This window comes from Sesamum indicum, linkage group LG4, assembly GCF_026168435.1.
Source record: "Sesamum indicum cultivar Baizhima isolate 11 linkage group LG4, ASM2616843v1, whole genome shotgun sequence".
NCBI lineage: Eukaryota > Viridiplantae > Streptophyta > Magnoliopsida > Lamiales > Pedaliaceae > Sesamum > Sesamum indicum.
The window spans coordinates 13,704,565-13,724,910 of NC_142660.1; the positions used below are offsets into that span (position 1 = coordinate 13,704,565).

The following is a 20,346-nucleotide window of genomic DNA, read 5'->3' on the forward strand; positions in this document are numbered from 1 at the left end:
TTTCTTGTATATAATAAAACTGAAATTATAACCTAACTATTGATCTTTGGAATACTAGGATTTTAAGTTAACGACAAAAAACCAAGTAGGGAAGAAATTGTTCTTGTAAGATAACGTGTTGTAGTGGAACTACATATGAAAGCATAATTGTCATGATCTGATGATAACCACAGTGCTGTTTATGATGTTAATCTGTGGTTGATCGAAGATCTTTGTAATGCGTGTCATGTACTGAGTATTGCATCAATTAAGATTATCTATTTGCCTTTGTTTGCTTCTGTTGTTCAAAAGTTTTGATCTTATATATATACACTAAAACTGTTGTATCTTATATTGCCTTTCGTATAATATTCAGGAAAATAGTATTTTCGTCCCATATCTTAGGACTGGCCTTTTATCATTAGTTACAGAATTTTTATTAATGGTCTCATAAATTATATAAATTCTGTTAGTATTTTAATAAAAAAGGCTACGTGACCATTATCCAACAGGTCAAGAGTTAACGACCACGTGATATTTTTTATTAAATTACTAATAGAATATAACGAGATGACATAATTTTTATAACTTACAGGACCATTTATCAAAATCGCATAACTAATGGGACAAAAATTATACTAAGCCTAAGATATGGGGTGAAAGATATAATTTCCCCCTCAATATTATATGTGTAAACACACATATATATGTAAAGTGCAGTATGAGATACAAACCTTAATAAGATTCAACTTAGATATGAATCATGCTATATATAGGTTCCGAAATTTTTTATCCAAATCAAGTTTAATCGAATCAAACAAATTATGGTGAAAATGTGATATACTTGGCATGTACTGATTGATCATTTTTTTGAATTATACACCAATCACACCTCAAGTATATTGAATTTGTCATAATATAATTGATTTAATTCCAACCAAACTCAACTTGAGATAAAATTCTCGAGTTACATGTGAGGATCCCATCAAATAAAAGAATGTGATATTTCCATACTTAGAGTTACGTGCTATATTTCAAATATTTTACAAGAATTTTATGCACCAGACACGAAATACAATGCCATTTAATAACAGAAGAGATCTGGATTGGTGAATACTAAATAGGGTCTCTTGTTCATAATCCTAAAGATTAAAGGTAATTTTAGTCCCTTAATTTGAGGCATTTCTCATTTTAGTTTCGTAACTTATTAGGGTTTCATTTTAGTCCTCTATAACTTAAAAAAGCTCAATTTTGGTACAAATTTTTATTTCTACGTCATCGCCACATCGTCGCCATTTGAGCATCTTCAGCCAATAAAAACAAAACCCCCAATTTAAAAAGTCACGTGTGTGCCACGTGATTTTTTCCGGCGACTGAGGTAATTTTCCGACGAAATGTGTACCAAAATTGAATTTTTTTAAGTTATAGAGGACTAAAATGAAACCCTAGTAAGTTACGGGACTAAAACGAGAATTGCCTAAATATGAGCAGCATTCTCTAAGGCTGCATCAACTCTACTCTTGAAACCAATTCTCCGGAGTAGTTGTAAATTTTTATCCTATTCAAATTAAAATATGCAATTTAGTTTTGAAACTAAAATTGTGATAATTTTTCAATTAATTTAGTCAGAAAATTCTACGTCATTAGCCATGTCAACACTTAAAATTGGGCTTACCACGAATTTGATAATGTAGCAATCCAACATGTTATTGTTTAGGAAATGACTTGGCAAAAAAAATTACAACTAGGGAAAAAAAAAACTTATCATATCATCAAGTGGTAATTTTTTTCTAAATCATCAAATTTATCAAAAATCGTGTTAACATAACTCACGATACAGAATTTTTGTGTCAAATTAGCATAAAATGATTAAAATTGCCACAATTGTGGAAGTTACAAAATCAAATTATCACCCTTAAGTTAGAGGATAAAATTGCATCTTTTGGCGGGTGATGTCAACTCAAGAAAATTATTGGTCCATCACCAAAACTAGCTAATTACTTCACTTGGAAGGCCCGCGCGCGGCCTACTGCCCTTATTTTCTCTATCTATCTGTCGCCAGTTGGTACAAAAACACTGCTAATATAGAAATCCCAGAAACCTTTATGCAAAAGCTTTTCTTATTCTTTACATGTAAGTAATCAACTGCAGCTGCTGCTAATTAATTTTAGACTAATAGACTTAATTTCCACTTGTAATGAACACCAAATTTTATTCACAAAATAAACCAAATTATCTCTGGAACACAAATTGGATTTTGATGTTCCAAAAACGAAAAACATCGTTAAAAATGTGAAAAAAAAAACCGGTACCTTTCGGCAATATTGAAACTCATGAGGGATGAAATAAACAAATATATTTTTTCAAATGAAAGAAGCTATATATTACTCATAATATTAATTTAGACTACGTATATATAGTCATGAATTGAAGCACATTTCTATATATATATAGACGTACACATATGTATATATATATATGTGTGTCCCTAATCGAATTCTAGCTTAAAACTCTATATATGTACTAGTTGAAGGGAAATTTAACTACTGGACATAAGCTAATTATGTGGCAAGTATGATACACTTGTCGTACGTGTGATTGATGTACGATTTAACAAAAAATGATCAATGAGACTCAGCATCAAACCTGATTTAGACAAGAATTAGTTGAATCACCTGCGCCAGCGTACGAGAATAGTGACATCTATTACGAGTTCTTGATCAGAGTCTTCTTACAATACAACCTGAGAGGTTTCTCGAATTCACGATGAACTTGATGAAAGCCAGACAACAAAATTCGGACACCCCAGAAACACGTTTCTCTCGCTCTCTTGACTTTTTTTTCTTTCTCTTGTAGCGAGTTTAGCTCAAATTACTTTCAAGAACCTCAAGAAATACTCATACATTTATATATACGCCACATATGTATGTATATATTTATACGGAGAAACAACCCTTGAAAAGTATACAGTATTTGTGCAGAATCAACGGTGACTGACCCTCAATCTTGGGAAATTAAGACAGCTGCTCAAAAAGAAACAAGTGGACACAAGTTAGCTTTTGCTGATCAGGTCAATGTTTGCTTGTGTCTGTGTGTATATATATATGTATATGTATGTATATCTATATATATATAGTCATGCATGCGCAGCAGCACATGATCAAATTGATGAAAGGGGTTGTCTTAATTAGGACAAATTAATTACAGAATTAGCATATAATTAATTAATTAATGTTTGTGTAGAAAAGAAGTTAACATGATTAAGAGCATGAAATTCAGACTTCATGTGAGTTGCCATTATGCAGTCAATAGGTTTCTTTTCATGCTTTCTCTGCTCCACATTAAGTGGAGCTTAATCATGTTAACCAGTACTGCGCCGTTTTACTCTTCTTCTTCACCAAAATTTTTACTTAAATCACATTTTATTCAATCACAAGTAATTGTGATATACTTGTCAAATGATTGATCACTTTTTTGAACTACACATCAATCACAGAGTGTGTGTATTGCATTTATTATATAATTAATTTTGGTTCGACCAAATCTAATTTGAATTAGAATTTCTCTTTTGTTGAAGTGCTGATATAATATAAGACAAGTAATTAAATAAAATGAAAAATTATTTTTATTTTTGTTTTACAAATGATTTTAAGGAAACTAATTGGTTAATTATAGGTAGAGGGAATTTAGATTAGCTATATTTAGAGGCTTACAAGAGTAACATTTAAAATTGTCAAAAAAATTGAAATTTGGTTTCGGCGGGCAGTGGGGTTGCCATAAGGGAGACAGCACTGATTTATGTCCCTCCCTGCCTCATGACTCATCCTTATCCCTTTGACTCAACCTAATACCAAAACACAATGATATATAAAGATATACCATCCAAAATTCGTAAGCAAACCAAATTCAATCTAATTAAATTAATTATAAAATAAGTGTAATATATTTATTATATAATTGATTATATTTTTTGAACTGTATATCAATAAACAAATGTATTACACTTATCATATAATAGATTCAAATCCAACCAAACTCGACTTGAATTAAAATTTTTCAAGATACCACCTTCTTTTCACATGCTCTTCTTAAAATGTTAATTTTAAATAAGTTTTCAACGGTTTAAATTTATAATGATGTGGTCACTTAATATAATATTAGAATTCGATCACATAAAAATTCTGTAATTTGAATATTTTTGTCGTAAGGTCTCACGTGTTGGATTTGTACGTGGAAAAATGCATTAAAATATTAATATAAATAAATTCTACTTTCTAACCATTTAATATTTTTAGGTGGAATGGGAGTATAACACCAGTTTTGCCAAATGAAAATACTTGAAGAATTTCTGATACATAGCTCAGTTGTACAACTTTGTGGTGGAAACAAAATTGAACAAGAAGTCCATTCCTACCGTGAATCCTAGTCCCCTAGCGTGGGGGTGGGGCTTGATAACATAGTTGTGAACAACAAGTGCAAACAAAACTCGTCAAGAAATTGCAAAGGGAGAACAAAGGTAAACAAGAAACCATGAAAAAAGGCCAAGATGATTGTCACCTGAAACTGGGGGGAAATGGTATTAAAGTTGTACTGTTTGGATACATAAAGAATGATACTTTCCCCGACAACACAATCGCCTAGACTCCCAACTCTTAAAAAGACATGCTCTATGATATGATTTGAACAATTTGTTGCTTGTTGCTAAATCCTAGTCAACCGAGTTAAACGAAAATGTCGAAAGAAAAGAAATAAAAATCTTGAACCAGTTCAATCCAACATTCTGACAACACAAAGAAATTGATTGCTTCCAGTTCCCATACTTACAGAAGAAACCAGAAAGAAAGCCTAACTCAAACCAGTGATCATTGTAGAGAATACTGCTATCAGAATGATAAAGAGCTTTGAGCATGCAAGTACAGTTGATTCCGAGGAAATCTTCTGAGGCCTGCAAATAAGAATGGCAAGTCAGTAAGTTGGTATTATATCAGAGAGCTTAATGGATTCTGTGTATGTGTTGTTTTGTGCGTGTGAAGTTCTTTAATACTTTTGCATGCGGCTCAGGGCACCGCAATAGAGAGCATTGTCTGGCACAGGCAATTCTGTTTTGTTGTTATGATCTTCCGGATTGATAATTCTCATGTAAGTTTCCTGTCCAAGATACCATCTGTCGAGGTTCTCTGTTCTAAGATTCCAGACGCCAACATTGTCAAGAGATACATAAACAGCAGTCCATCCTCCAGCAAAAACCTGTGCATCAAAAGGAAATATGTTTTGTGAAGTCAATAAGAATTGTGATTAGGACCAAAATCAGCAAAATTGCAGAACGAGGTCTAATCTTCTTGTTAGTTGATGAAAAGAACGAATGAGACAATATCAAGAACTACAAAAAGACCACGTAAATTTTACCTGAACGGTAGAACGAGATATTGCATCCCACTTATTGTATGAACCTCTGTTGTTTTCAGTCCATTCACCATAGCCCATCCTGCAGATCATTACCCTTAGCATAATTGGATCCCAAACGCAGATCCACAAGCAAGTATGGATGAGACTTTAGATTTAGAATATACCCGACAACAAAGAATGAATAACCATCCAGGTGAAATGTTTGCACAATGGTGTCATTGTTCTGCAGTATTATTTCTATGAATCCCTTATATGTAGCATTGATGATGGATCTGTCCACTCTGGGTGACCTGTCAAGGGGCTTACTTGGAAAATCAAGCTTATAAGCACCCTTCACTCTGTATACATCTGCAAGCCTTACTGGTGTATCAGGATTCACAAAGGAAATCCCATTATATGTAGCTCGCAACTTTCCATTAATCCTCACTGGCGGCAGACTTTTGAGCACATAAACATCAGTGACGTTTATTGAACCATAATGGAAGGAACCTTGTGGATTTGGACGAGCTCCACTTGCACTCACATTTTGCCTGATCAATGCGAAAAGACACTTGCATAACATCAAGTTCAGAAAGAAATCCAAATAACAAACTATTACTCGGTAATTGCAAAAGGAGGACAAGAATAAAAATTACAATGGTTTGAACTAGATCTAAATTTATTAACTTACAAATCAAAATTTTCCAATCCATCACCAACAGAAAAAAACTATTTTTCTTGTTAGCATGATAATATCTCATATTTTAGCTGTAATAATCTTCTCACATCCATAAGAGAAATGGTGCTCTTAGTACCCTACACTTGAATTAAAGAAGTTTTGAAGATAAAGATCTTTTACTTACAACATCAAGTATCTCGATAAATTTCAACAGTTGGGTTTATGGAATCCCAGCTCAATAAGTAGCTCACAGTAAGTCTATAACATAGACAACTACACAAACCTGATGGACATGGCCTGGTTTAATGAATATGATGTGTCATAAGCATCATTTGGAGGGTCCGGAAGTGGACCAGCAGCCTTTCCTTTTGAGTTGGAATAGTGCAATATTGCAACACCAGTAACTCTCTGCCAGTGAGATTGGTTCACGAACCTAGCACTTGCGACAATATAATAATCACTGCTCGCATTCTGATCCATGGTAACGAGAAATGAGTAAGACTGCCCAACATGGATATCCAAGCTAGTATAGTTCTGTTGAGATGTATAATAACCCTCTGTTTCTGCCAAAAGCAGATTATGGCTCTGAATTCGAAAATTCAAACAAGTGGAGACTCCAACGTTATGCACCCGAATTCGGTAAGTTTTGCCTGAAATTTTTCACAAATTTTTTCAAACACACAGGAACCTAACATTAAAGAGTAGAATAAATCAAAGGTTACAGAGTAGCTTTTACATTTTCTTTTGGGTAAACAAGAAATGAAAAGATAATATGAGATAGGTTTCCAAGACTGAAATAAATAGACAGTTAACTTCTTCTGTGAAATTCTGAAGATCCAGGTTATTGAATTAGCAGACCCTATCTCAAAACTTACCAGGATGAACATTAATGGTCTCATGCTCAATGCCATCAGGAACAAGTGTGGTGTTGTATCTGTATGGTCCCTTTCCATTAATAAGCACTCCATCCGGCATTCCCAACTCTTTTCCATTGTCAAGGGCCTTTCTTAGTGCCTAAAATTTTGTTGAACAATGATTAAATTATATTGCACTCTGTGAACATGTTCAGAATTGGTATTACCAAGAAAAACAGGCCACAATATGATTGCCTACCGTATGGTTGCGAGTATACCAATCACCAATCATGATTACTATCTCCCCATCAGGAGTATCAAAAGGTAGAGAAATAATCTTGCGATTCATTACAACGAAAGGACCAAATCCACCAGACGCCCTCTGCATGTTCAGTGAAGGGTAGTAAAAGAAGCTACCAATTTGATCCTTGACTTGAAATTGGTAGGTCCAGTTCCATTTTGGGGGTATGGGGCAATTTGTACCCAAAACCCCATCTTGCCATGACGACCGTCGCATCTGGATTCCAGACCTACCACCAAAACAACAACAATCACATCCTTCAAAAGCATTAAATAACAAAAAAAACATCCAAATCTGAGCGGGAGAAACTTTTCTTCAATCTAATAGTGCATACCATGTCATTAGGAGATCTTCATCCAACTTATTCTTGACATTTACCACAACATTGTAATTAGTTGTTACGTTAATAACGGGACCTGGGAATTTCCCATTGACTGCTATAACCTGCAAAATGCAAGCAATAGTACAAAATTTATCATTTTCTGCAAAAATAAAATAAAATAGAGTCAGAGAACAACACGTTCACCTTTAACAAAGTTTGTTATGAACTAGTTCTTCACGTTAGGGAAACAGGATAAATGACAAATTGCAGGCCGAACAAGAAAATGAAAAGTAGCAAAAGGAAACTGAAACGGACAAAAGAGACAAAGAAGAATGAAAATCCAAAATTTGCATTGCGAGTTGACAAATCTTTTGCAAATTAAGACCCAACTAAAAACTCCTAAAAAGGAAAGATGCATTACAGTGCATGCTGAGCCATTACTTGAATTACACAAATTCTTGTCATATTCAAATGTGGTCCCTCAACATCTTTTCAATTAGGTCATCGTCTACTTTTATGTACTACCAAACGAGAGACATAACCGGCGAAAGGAAATCGGTAAAGGCATAAGAAAATGCAAAGGGAAACCAAATGCTGCTAACGTTTATACTCAAAACTCGTGTCAGTAAACATATCCAGCAACTACAGAGATTTAAATACAAGTCCCTGGAAAGCAAGTTACCACGAGAGAGAGAGAGTAGAGAATCCAGAAATGGGAATTCATAACTTCACCAAAAACCCGAACCCGTCTTAATTCCATTCACATCTCTACGCACCGTTCATTCAGAACAAATAAACAAGACAGAAAACAGAACAAACAGAGATGCACCAATTTTCTAAACTCTACTCCACAATACCAAATACAAAAATGAAAAAACTAAATCCTCTCACCTGTTGAGGAACACCAAGAGGAGAAGCAGTAATGTAAGAAAGCTCCATGTCAAAGTAGGCAAACGGGTCCGCCGCCAAACACACTCCCACAACCAAACCAATGCATATCCAATTCAACAAACAAAACGCCCCCATTACTGAGTACTTCGAGAGCAAGAACTTGTTATTCCCAGCCGAGGCTTGCCTTTTTTTGAGTTTCGACAAACAAGATCTCGGGAAACGATTCTGTATAGTTTCTCAAAACACCCAACTCTCAAAAGGGTCCTCCTCTGCTTTTTTCACATGACAAACACCAAATAGTTTCTGCAAAGCCCTCACTCACGCGCGCGCACACACACACACACAGAGAAGCGCAGACACACGCACGGAGAGTGCAGAAAGCGTGTTTCAACCTCCTCTGAAAGCAAGGAAATGAGGAGAGGATACAAGCGGCTCTGCTCTGCGCTGTGCTCTGTTTTCAGTTTCGCCCTAAATGCATTGCTGCCTTTTTGAACTTCTCTACACTCTGTTATGGAAATGTGTGGCGTGATGTGCGTTACTTTACCGGTTACTTGTTGAGCCGGTTGAGCTTTTTGTCAGAAATGAATCTTTGCATAATGTAACTAACTACCATAAACAATTACCAAAAAAAAAGAAACTAATTACCATAAAACCACTTAATTAAAGGATTCAATTCCGCGAAAAATGACTTAGAGAGATTTTATTAAATTCATTTAAATATTTTATAAGTATTTATATTTTATTTGACGTTTTAAATATTTTCGCAATGTTTTTATCTTTTTTTAGAATATCTGATAAAAAAAAATAACTGTTGAACTTGTAAAATGTTACTAAGCTAATGATAATTATGTAATATGGTGAGTGAAGAAGTTTGTAAAGGCTTAAAGATTAAATTAGAACTTTTAAAAAATTAAAAGAATTATAATCTCATAATATCTTTTTTATTTCGTAAACTTTTATCTAAAACAATTTATCAAATTAATATTGTTCCAATATTTTATAAACTTTCAAACATTTCATAAAATATTTTAAAATTTTTATAAACTTGACCAAATACCCTCTTAATTTTATTTTGAATTGCTTACTCACAGGATTATCAAAATCATTACATCATTTTCAAAATGAATTGTTTCTTTCTATAAATATGATGGTATTAGCCATTAGGGACCAAATTTTCGCATAGGCCCTATGTTACCTGCCTTGAGATGTCATCATGTTTGGTGCGGTAGGCTTGTGCGCTTCGGCAATATTGGGTTTTACATTGTGTGATGGAGTGTTAAGTATCATTACCAAAGCTGTAAGTAGTATTTAACATAGTAATTCAGAAATATCGACTGATTGAGATACGTCATACGACTATGCATTACATAATTTCACAATGGGTGGACATGCAAGTCTTAGGTGCAAGATGGGCGTCATTTATCAATTTTTGCCATTGTGTGGGAACTGTTAGTTATTGTCTCGACAACATTGTATGTAAATGTTCAAGATATTATAGGAAAAAATAGATGTATGCACATGATGTGCACACATGGATGATGTTGGGGCCAATGTGAGGTAGACGATACTTGCAGACAGTATAAATGTGCGAAATTCCTCAGCAGACCATAAACAATACGTACGAGATGGGCCTAACAGTCCACATACACAATCGGAAGGCAAGCCAAGTCTTGGTGATTAGATGCATGCTAACAAGAGATAGTTCACTCAGGCGTGTGAGGATCATGTACAGGCAATTGGTTTTGTCTTACCCAAGACAACTACTTACTACATGAGAGTATAGGATTGCAGGCTGGTCCAAAAATGTGGGTGCAATTTTTCTTAGCAGTGCAACATATTGTCTCTTATATGAATCATCCCACCCTTGCACATCTTCTTGGGAATATGAGTAAGTGTTCATTGTGTGCATACAAATTCTTGTATCGACATTATTGTTGCACCTATTTTTAAAAAATATCATGTTTAAATACGTTCTTGTCTGATGTGTACGCTTGAAATATTATAAAAAAAAAATGAAGGTAATATAAAAAACAATTATGATATCTTTATTTCACTAGTATATTTCATACAATAAAAATAATGAAAATGTCAACACACCATTAATATTTTTCTTTGTATTATGCAAAACTATACTCAAAATAGACATTTTCTTATACACAAAAAAAAGGTATTCATGATTTAGTAAATTTATAGTTAAAGAAAGTATTAAATTCATCAATGTTCAACTTAAATAATATTATAGATCTCACTTAAGATTACCGAAATTCTATATTATTGATTGCTAAATCTCCTAATAAAAAAAGAGATAGATTTCTAAAATATTTGAAGAAATTGCAATATTGGAGTAGCATAAAATTCTTGATTCGGTTATTTTTAATCAAACTCGAGAGATACGTTTCTATATCTTAAATGCAAAACTTAAAAAGTAATTAAGAGAGATGTACTTTTTTTAATTATTATTTTAATTGGAAAAGGCAACCGGCTGTAGCCAGTCCCCCCTCCCGCCCATTTAACGTCCAGAATTTCTGCAACGCTTTCACATTTGGAATTCCGTGGGCCCCACTTCTCGTTATGCGGGCCCACATAACTCCAGGAAAGGTTATCCACTTCCATATTTGCTATGTCCCCACCCACCAATTTCCCACAGTTGACATTTAATTCCTCTACTTCCCTTGCCTCCCTAAACGCCAAGCTTGTATGTCTATTTTTTTTTATTAAACACCTATTTATTATATTATTTAATATATTTAAATATAAAATATTAATTTAATATATTAATAATTTAAATAGATTAATACGTTTGAACGAGACAAATAGACAACAGACTATTATAAAAAGAGGCATACATTCATATTTATAGGATCAGACTCACAATTTTATAATTGTGAGGTCTTAATCTTATACTTAATTGAATAATGCCGTATTCCCCAATATATTTAGTTTTTTTTCCTTTCATTTCTCTTTCTTTTTCTTTTAAAAAGCACGAGTGAGTATACTGTATTAATATAATAAATCCATACAGAATAAAAAAAAATACAGAGAATAAATTGCATCTTTTAAAATAATTAAACATTGATGGAAATATTTTCTATTAATGAAGATATGATAATTTATTTAATAATAATATAATTATTATTATTATTATTATTATTATGATTTCATTAGATTATAGCGTTGGATAAACCTCAATACATTTAATTAAGATGCTTTATCTTTAAATACATCAATCACAAGTCTGGTTGTTGTTTAAAACTCATTTCAATTTCATCAATTACGTTCTCTCGAGTTTAGCCCTAACTCGACTATCGGGACTTTTTAGATGATGCACCTCTCAATTTTTCTAATAACGTCGAGTGTGTTGACTGTTTGTGTTGTAAGTCATCTCATTTAATCAGTCAGGTGCAAGGAGAACCGTTCATCATATTCCTAAGCATGCTTTGACAACATCAAAGTACCTCATACTTCATTTGTTGTTACGTTTTACACTCGTTTCTATATTTAGGGAGAGGGGTGATTCCATGCTATTCATATTGACAGCATAATTCACATGAATTTGTGAATTATTAAATTAAAACATAAAAAATAAAAAAAAAATAATAAACATTATCATATGTGACCAAACAATGTACAATGTAGGTAGGTCGCTACCCAACTCCCAATATTTAGACAAAATGATGAGATAAAGTAGTCAAATTTTCGGACATCATCATGCCCGGGAAAAAAAGAAAGAAAGAAATGAATAAATAAATAATAACAGAAAAAATACCCACCAATAAACAAAAGATCACATGGATTTTGGTGAAAACAAATAAAATTTAAATGGGTGAATATAATTAGAATGGGGACGTGATTATAGCCGTGATTTAGAATTGAATGAAATGTCATTTAACAAACATTAGTAGGTGTAATCATATCATCATCTCACACATGTAAAACAATCATTAGTTTCTCACTATTTGATTTTGATGTTTGCACAAGTTCCATATTAATTATAGTTGGGAGCTTGTTTATAAATTCGATTAATGTTTATAAATAATTTTTTGTCGTTTAATATATATAGGCGAGCTTGAAACGCTGCTTTTCGCGCGTCTAATTTGAAATATTATTATATAATTAACAAAAAAAAAGAAATTAGAAAGGAAAAAAGAGTAATTAGAAGTTGAATTTTGAAAAGGTTCCTTGACGGAGCAGCAATTTGTGTGTAATGTGGAGTTGTGAAAGCCGATGAAGATGAATGTGAAAAGATGCGGAAAATTAAAACATTGAAGTACTTTCCAAGTAATTTCATGCTTTGCTTCCTCATCTCTCTATTTTCAAAATTTATATATATTTTGTAATTTTTTTTTAATTTTTTGCCAAAATAAATTTTCAATAAAAGATTATATCTGTCAACGATGTCTAACTTAATCTGCGAAGTTGAAACCTTATGATATGTTCGAGTCCCATTAATATGTGGGGATATTAATTAGTCTATTTTAATAGTAGTTATTGGTTTACTGTAAGTCTGTAACAGGAGTTCTTGGTTAGTCACAAATACTTAATATTGATGCTGATAATGACGTATATTGATCAGACGATTTATAGAATTTGATTATATTAGTAAAAAATTGAATCAAAATTCATATTTATTTCTGATTGACTTACCACTGATTTATTGCAGGCCAAACAGACCTTTTCTGATCAAACTATCCTCATAAGGGTTAAATGTAATTCCTCAAATATAATAGTGCGTGTGAAGATGTATAAGAGTAGTTTGATCAGAAAAGATTTATTTAACATGTAATAAGTTTGAATAAATCAATTGGAGGGGAATATAATTTTTTATTCCATATTTTATATTATTATTGTAAGTGAATTATGTGAATTTTGATTAAAAAATTAAATTTTAAAAAAGAATGATATAATTATTAAAAAAAGAAAAGAAAAAGAGAAAAATAACTACATCCATCCAAATCCAATCACAACCTCAGTGAAACAGTGACGTGTTCGAACAAAAGGAATGTATAGAGGAGGATTTGCAATCTGGGATTCCTTTTCCTTTTGATTTATTAATTATTAATATTGCTTAAAAAGACAAAAAACAGAGCGGAGACAGAAATCCTCGGAAACAATAATCAAATCTCAAAAACAGACAACCAATCGAAAATTGTGGCAGAAAAAGAAGAATTCAAGTTAATACATTATTTTTGTCATCTCAATAAAGAGAAAAGCAATTGGGCAGACACACACTCATGCTAACTAATTTACGAGTTTTAACGGTCATAACGCCACCCACCCACCCTCTGAATTTTCGGATTTTGTTGCTCAAGAAACAAGAATTTGATTTTTGTGGATCCAATGCTCTCAAATTTTAACTTTCTTACCATGGTAATATGTAGTACTTGGTTTTGCAATAATTTAATTATTTGTGGGAATCATATTTTTAGTCTAAAAATCTCAACTTTTTTTCGAGTTTGAAAGAATTTAAAGGATGACAACTCTAATTTTGTTATTTCTCTTTTCTTGTCAAAAGTTGTAGTTACAAATCCTCTAAATACAAAGCATATGTCTCTTATATGTCAGAATTTTCTCTAATACGTCCCAACTTAATGGCCATGTGAGTATCACGCGGTCACTCCATCAAATATTCAATAATAAGACGAAAAGTGACAAATATTCCAAGTTATTATTCTTAAAGTGAGAATATCGTAATTATTGGGATCAAAAGTCAACAAATACTACGTTATGGGACAAAAATGATAAATTTCTGTGAGAGGCACGTGCATCTTTTCCTTCTAAAACGCGCACGTAACAGTCATGTGAGTCTCACATGGTCATTCCCGTCAATTATTTAACAATTAAACTATAGGTGGGACAAAATATATTATATTATTCTTAAAGTCATATTTTTATAATTATTAAAATCAAAAGTAGATAATGTCTAAGTTATGAGATCAAAAATAATATCGTAGCTTAAATTTTTAAAAGTTTTTCATATTTGTGTTTTATTTGTATTCATGCATCATAGCTTCTAACATATCTTGATATTGCAACTTAATTTGAAAGAAAAGAATCCCATTCCCACACATTGTTCTCCTTTCCTTTTAGATTTTTTCTTTTTTTCTTTTTTGGTAAAGATATGGATCTTTCTTGGGTCCGGCAACACAAAGACTTAAATACAACATTTTCCACTTCTTTTAATCATAACACGAAGCACTCATCCGTAATTCAGGGAAAGATGTTACCTCTTTAAAACAAAAATTCTACCAAATTAAGGTAATTTTATTTCAAGAACATGTACAAAGTTACTACACCACAACCTCATCTCATCTGAAGGGTTCGCCAAAACTTTTATTACAGCTCAACTATATTATATATAAACCCTCGAATAATAAAAATAAAACAAATGAACGCTCGTAGTGGGCCTTAAATATGCAACAATTTGATGCCAAGAATGAAGGAATCATATCCGAAAATTGGAGTTCATCACAGCTGATCAAAGGGGAAGGGTCGGATATCGGCAGAGTCCATTTTCCATATCTTGACCGAAGCAGTCACACTGAGTCCCGTGGCGTTGTTGAACAAGAACACTCGTGCTGCACGGCCGATGGCCTTCGTGGGGTAAACTCGTGACGTGATTACTGTTCTTCCTCCTTGAGCAAAGCTCTCGACGATGGAGTGATCGACCTGAAAATCTTACGTTTACTTATGTATCGTAGTGATTAAGGTGAACAACTTGATGATGCATGTAATGTCGAGGTGGTTTTCGGAGGAATAGAAGGAGACGTACCAGTGATCTGATAGATAGCTTTTCATGTTGCAGCAGGGGGACTTTGCTGCCGTAAACTATTTTGTCAACATCGGCAGCTTTGGACGACCTACAATGATCCAATGTACATGTTGTTACAAATGATTTTTGGTCACAAGTTTCATATAGACAAGAACACTGGTTGCTGATGCAACCATGATTGACAAGCCTCGGAAGTTGGAACAACAATTCAAACATGGGAATTGGGATTGCCAGTTTAGATGTAAAGAAAATGTAAGAAGGGTTGATTACACCGATACCGGTTATAGATAATTAATGATTATTAATGAGTGTAGCACTGATTATACTAAATACTGAGCAAATGAAAGAAATTAACCTCAACTCATCGGCACAAAAATGAGTGACGGCCTTGCCATTAGTCCCTTTTGCAATGTAGAAGTAGATGGGAGTAAGCTCAGACAGCGTGTCGTCGGCAAGAACAACAATGCCGAACGGTCCTAAGATTCCCCTATTAGCAGCACCACCACTGGTAGGACAGTCGTAACCGGTATCTGCCTCAGCAGTCGCCTCATCAACTGTCTCTTTATGAACTTCGAATGAGGCAACTATGTCTAGCTGCAACACACTCAAAACAGCTCCTCTATGAATCCAAATGGTTAAGAAAGCAAAACTCTGATCATGTACATTTTTGGACCATTAGACAAACCTCTGATGCTGAGTCGACCGCTAGTGGTACAACTGATCCTGGTCCAAGCCTCACATCATTAAACTCAAAACTGTCTGATCTCAAGCTCTCGACTTCCTCGACTGGCCATTGAAGTATGTTGCTGCCTGTCTTTTGGTCGAACACGACTGTCCTAGGTATAGACTGTGTGAAAGCGGTCACTATGATTAATTAATGCTATGCAGAGATGATCAGTCTTACCAAAAAATATTCATGCAAGTACTAAATCTTTGAACACCAAGCTTTTTGCCTTGTCCATATTATACAGGGACAGATATCTTAGTAGGTCGTGAGGCTCGTCAATCTTGAGATATTACAATCAAAAGGTTGAATTATCAAAAAGTTGAGGGGCAAAAAGGAAAAATGAGTAGGGATGAATTGTACCTGAACACAAGCCCATCCTTTCAAGAGATCAAGTTCTTCAGCATCAGTTTCTCTAATCCAACCCCACAAGATTCTCCTTTGCTTATTCTGGTCATAAAATGTCTTTGATGCATAGTATTTTCCATAATCATACCTCAACCCGATTCCCACATCCAAATCCGGGTCATCAGGGGTCCACTTGTTCTTGATCGGGTCATAGGTTCCAAGAGCATAATAATCGTTCTTATCATCGTCTAAACTTGCTTTCAAGACATGCTTAATACCCGGCCCATTTGCAGAAGTGTCCAGCCCATTTTCCTCCGTCAAAGAAACCGGATAAAAGTCAATACACTCCCACATACCCGTACCCGGGACTTGATGCAAGTACCCGTCCAACAACTCATACTTTATAAAGTCCTTGGTTTCGTAAACAAGTGATATACCCGTTTTGTCGACCTTCGAACCAATTGTTATACGCCATTTGTCACCATCTGGACTCAGCCAAGCGGTCGTCGGGTCCCTGAAGTCCTTAAGGCCAATGCCGGGTGGAGGTACCAAGACCGGGTTATTCGGGTCCTTGACCCATTCAAGAAGGAGGGGATCCGATAAGTTGGCGGGGTATGCTAGACACTGCACCTGCACAACATCGTAGGTGTCTCCGGTGTACAACATAATGATCCGACCATCAGGGAGGATTGTCGCGGACCCGGTCCACACTCCATTGATATCATACCATTGATCAGGCACCATGGCGTAGGGGAGGTGGAGCCAGTGGATCAGGTCCCTTGATACAGCATGGCCCCATGTAATATTGCCCCAAACAGCTGAATCTGGATTGTATTGATAGAACAAGTGGTACCATCCATTGTAGTATAATGGACCTGATTTTTAGACATGCACAATTTGTTACATTTGGTATTTGTCATTTTCATTCACATGAAAATCTGCTAACACATCTTGTCATGATTGCTACACATCTAAGGGTTCATGTGGTGATCAAAATGCTAACTCAAAACTTCATTTTTTTATTAAAAATAAAATAAACTTAATGGGTTCACTTCTCGTCACACCTACTAGATAGGACATTATATATCACTTACAAGGATACTTACATAGTCTTTATCAATACAGTCCTTACATCATTAGAAAAATCGAACACAACATTCTAATAGAAAGTAGTATGTTCCTAGCAGTTGAACCAACATCCTCAACTATCACTTTTAGTGTGATCAATATTGTGAAATTCTATATCGAATCAAATTCAAATTACAATTTCAAATAGATGAACATCCATTTGAAAATATCATATCATGTTCCAGATATAATATAATTCTCTTATATTGTGTTCCATTTAATGGATTTAGAGATCAAATCCATAATATTAATCCATCCAACTTGTTTGGATTATTTCATGCTATAAAGGATCTGAAGCATTAAATTTTCATTTTGAATTATATTTTTTAACATTTGAAATATTTAATTTAAATCATTCCCTCAAATCCAAGTTCTTCATATGTCCTCAATAATTTAAATTTACCTAACAAATTCCAAGACAAAAAAGTTCGTGTCTAGAAAGCGAACTTAATTTCCACATAAATAACTCCCTCAAGAAGTACAAAATCAGACATTCTTATCACACACGCTATATCCACGTGTGTATTGCATACCATTTTAATTTCAATTTAATTATATTTTTAATTTAAAAAATATAACACCACGTATCAAACACTCATTGTTGTAACAACAATGTGTAATAAAAGATCCAGAGTGTTGTTAAAATTATGTCAAGGCCACAGTTTAGATTCACCTAATCAAATTGAAGGGACAAATAACGTGCAGGTCAAAGACGCTAAGTGAAGATGATTATACAGAAATCAACAGACCAACATCAAATCAAACACGTAATTCCATTCCTGCCGTACCTAATCTCACATTCAACATAAAGACACTTCTGCCAATTTTTTTACTAGTCCTGTGTTCAAATCAATCAAACATTACCATTGTCTCGATCGCCGCCAACCTCATTAAACTAATGTCTGAAATTAAGAATGTTCAGTGTTCTTTATGTGAATATTTGTCCATATAGCTATGATATTCAATTATAAATAAAACATATATATAGTTAATGATAATTTTAATTAAACATTACCTTAATCATGATCGTTCGTTCTGAGAGTACTAATTATGACATTTTCTCCTCTAATCATGTGTGCCGAATAATTTCGTTACTTCTAGAAAGGCGGGCTGAAACCTTTTTTTTCAATGGTGTAGTTGTAATTATAATTCTATCTTGACATTTCAGCATTTCAACTAAAACTACTTTAATGGTTATAGCACAAAATTATACAAAATTTTTATTTGAAATTTGTCATAAATCACATTAAATATTTTCAACTGATCAGGAAACATGAAACGTTGTCCGGAAAAAATAAAAGTGCAAATTTTTATGTCTTGGAACTTCTTTTATAATTGAACACTAGTTATCAATGATAACTCCAAAATTTTACGTGTAATGTTTCAGCAAATATGATACATAAATTACCACAATTCATATATAATTAAATAGTTAATCAAGTAAAATACCATGTATAAAAATATTCCAATTTTAGTTTAAATATTACTATATGATAATCTAATAGTTAAAAATCAAAGTTGGACCAATTGAAATTCCAAGAAGCAGATTGATGAATGATGGAGAGACAAGATTTGACAGAGGCACGAGGGGAATGGGCGATGGAGTGGATAACTCTAACGTGGATCTCATCTATACCTCCCAATAATCTTGGCCCCTTATATCATTGCTCCATCACTAATAATTATAGCTCCAATTATTGCTCTCAAATATGACTTGCTGCATATTATATATATATATATATATAATTTTTACCGTAATTTTGATCACGTAATCATAAGTGTTTAGTGTTTTTATGCTTAAAAAACATGAAATTTCAATTTAATCCATTATTTTTATAAATTTTGCAATTTAAAGGATGTATTTTGCTGGAAAGAATACTTATAAGTCATATATATATATATGTATCCTCAAATTTAAATTGGTAGATGACGTACACCAGCTAATTTCAGAGAGATTTAGAATTTTTGCTAAAATATATTCTCAAATTGTGAAATTTACAAAATTAAAAGACCAAATCACAAGTTTTATTTTTTAAAAAATTAAAATGCCAAATACTTCTAATTACATAACCAAAATTGCAATGAAAACCCCCCTCTCTCTCTATATGTATACGTATACTCTCTCTCTATATACATATATATATATATATATACTTCTACTGTTTTATTAAATTAAAAATAAAATAGCATAATGGAAAAACCTGGAAATTTCTCATATGCGCTTTTACTACACATATATCTTTTAGCAGTTTCAGGAAATGGATGTTTGACTTGCTGTAATTAATTAATTAATTAATATTACCCCATTTTCAAGAAAATTAAACACGAAAATGAGTTGAGATTTGAACCACTTACCATCAGGATCTGTTCAGCAAAACCAGCCGGTCAGCCCCAGACATCAATGTAATAAGACCCAGAAAAAAAAAATCAGAAATATTTTACGTGGATATATATATATATAATTACAAGAAAATTAATTAAAAAGTAATTTTCGATATTTACCGTTCATCCAATTCTTCTCAGGTTGAAAATGGTAAGCCGTCTTCTGCCACGACAGCATGACATTGGTCCAAGCGAAGCTTAAATTCCCGCCACTGACTCGCCGGAAAGCCTTCTCCGACACCCCTTGCTCCACCCCTCTTGACGGCGGCTCAGCCAGAGGTCTCGCCGGAGAGAAAGAATAAGTGGGAGTTGAAGGGCTTTGATAGCTGTCTTCATTGAGTTTAGGTTGAGGGTCGGGTTCTTGCTTGATGATCAGAAGAATCAAGGACAGCAGAAAGAAACATGTAAACAAAATGGTGGCGAGGAGCTTCTTGGTCCTTGGCTGCGCCTCCGCTGGAGGGTCGCCGGGGATGGGGGAGTAGGAGGTGGCGCTTTCGAGGTCATGCGGTGGTGAGGCGGAGGAGGCGGTCGCCATCAGGTGGTGGTGGTGGTGGTGGTGGTTGGAGGGAGTTCAATGCAAGTTC

The 20,346-nt window shown here is 33.8% G+C and overlaps 2 protein-coding genes across 3 annotated transcripts; both read right to left on the bottom strand.

Annotated features, from left to right (window-relative positions):
• Positions 1–4,529: 4,529 nt before the first annotated feature.
• LOC105160591 (monocopper oxidase-like protein SKU5) lies at positions 4,530–8,902 on the bottom strand. The gene is made up of 9 exons (XM_011078034.3): positions 8,412–8,902; positions 7,533–7,642; positions 7,157–7,427; positions 6,919–7,057; positions 6,327–6,693; positions 5,550–5,915; positions 5,386–5,464; positions 5,024–5,226; positions 4,530–4,924 (listed from the first exon to the last, which is right to left on the bottom strand). The coding sequence occupies exons 1-9, from the start codon at positions 8,544–8,546 to the stop codon at positions 4,825–4,827; spliced, it is 1,770 nt and encodes a 589-aa protein (XP_011076336.1). The 5' UTR covers positions 8,547–8,902; the 3' UTR covers positions 4,530–4,824.
• Positions 8,903–14,651: 5,749 nt separating this feature from the next.
• LOC105160592 (beta-fructofuranosidase, soluble isoenzyme I) lies at positions 14,652–20,346 on the bottom strand. 2 transcript variants are annotated; one of them, XM_011078035.3, is made up of 7 exons: positions 19,883–20,346; positions 19,736–19,744; positions 16,268–17,127; positions 15,866–16,027; positions 15,536–15,774; positions 15,181–15,268; positions 14,652–15,077 (listed from the first exon to the last, which is right to left on the bottom strand). In XM_011078035.3, the coding sequence occupies exons 1-7, from the start codon at positions 20,295–20,297 to the stop codon at positions 14,877–14,879; spliced, it is 1,974 nt and encodes a 657-aa protein (XP_011076337.1). In that variant the 5' UTR covers positions 20,298–20,346; the 3' UTR covers positions 14,652–14,876. The 2 variants fall into 2 exon arrangements, with proteins under 2 accessions (XP_011076337.1, XP_088735819.1); XM_088879693.1 differs by lacking the exon at positions 19,736–19,744.

Excerpts from the sequence above, each read along its gene's own strand:
- LOC105160591 (XM_011078034.3), bottom strand. The coding sequence starts at position 8,546 with ATGGGGGCGTTTTGTTTGTTGAATTGGATATGCATTGGTTTGGTTGTG. Across the intron at positions 5,916-6,326 it reads AACCAGGCCATGTCCATCAG|GCAAAATGTGAGTGCAAGTG; the intron begins GTTTGTGTAGTT and ends CGCATTGATCAG. Across the intron at positions 4,925-5,023 it reads GCCCTGAGCCGCATGCAAAA|GCCTCAGAAGATTTCCTCGG; the intron begins GTATTAAAGAAC and ends TCTTATTTGCAG.
- LOC105160592 (XM_011078035.3), bottom strand. The coding sequence starts at position 20,297 with ATGGCGACCGCCTCCTCCGCCTCACCACCGCATGACCTCGAAAGCGCC. Across the intron at positions 16,028-16,267 it reads AAGGATGGGCTTGTGTTCAG|TCTATACCTAGGACAGTCGT; the intron begins GTACAATTCATC and ends GCTTTCACACAG. Across the intron at positions 15,775-15,865 it reads CGGTCGACTCAGCATCAGAG|CTAGACATAGTTGCCTCATT; the intron begins GTTTGTCTAATG and ends AGTGTGTTGCAG.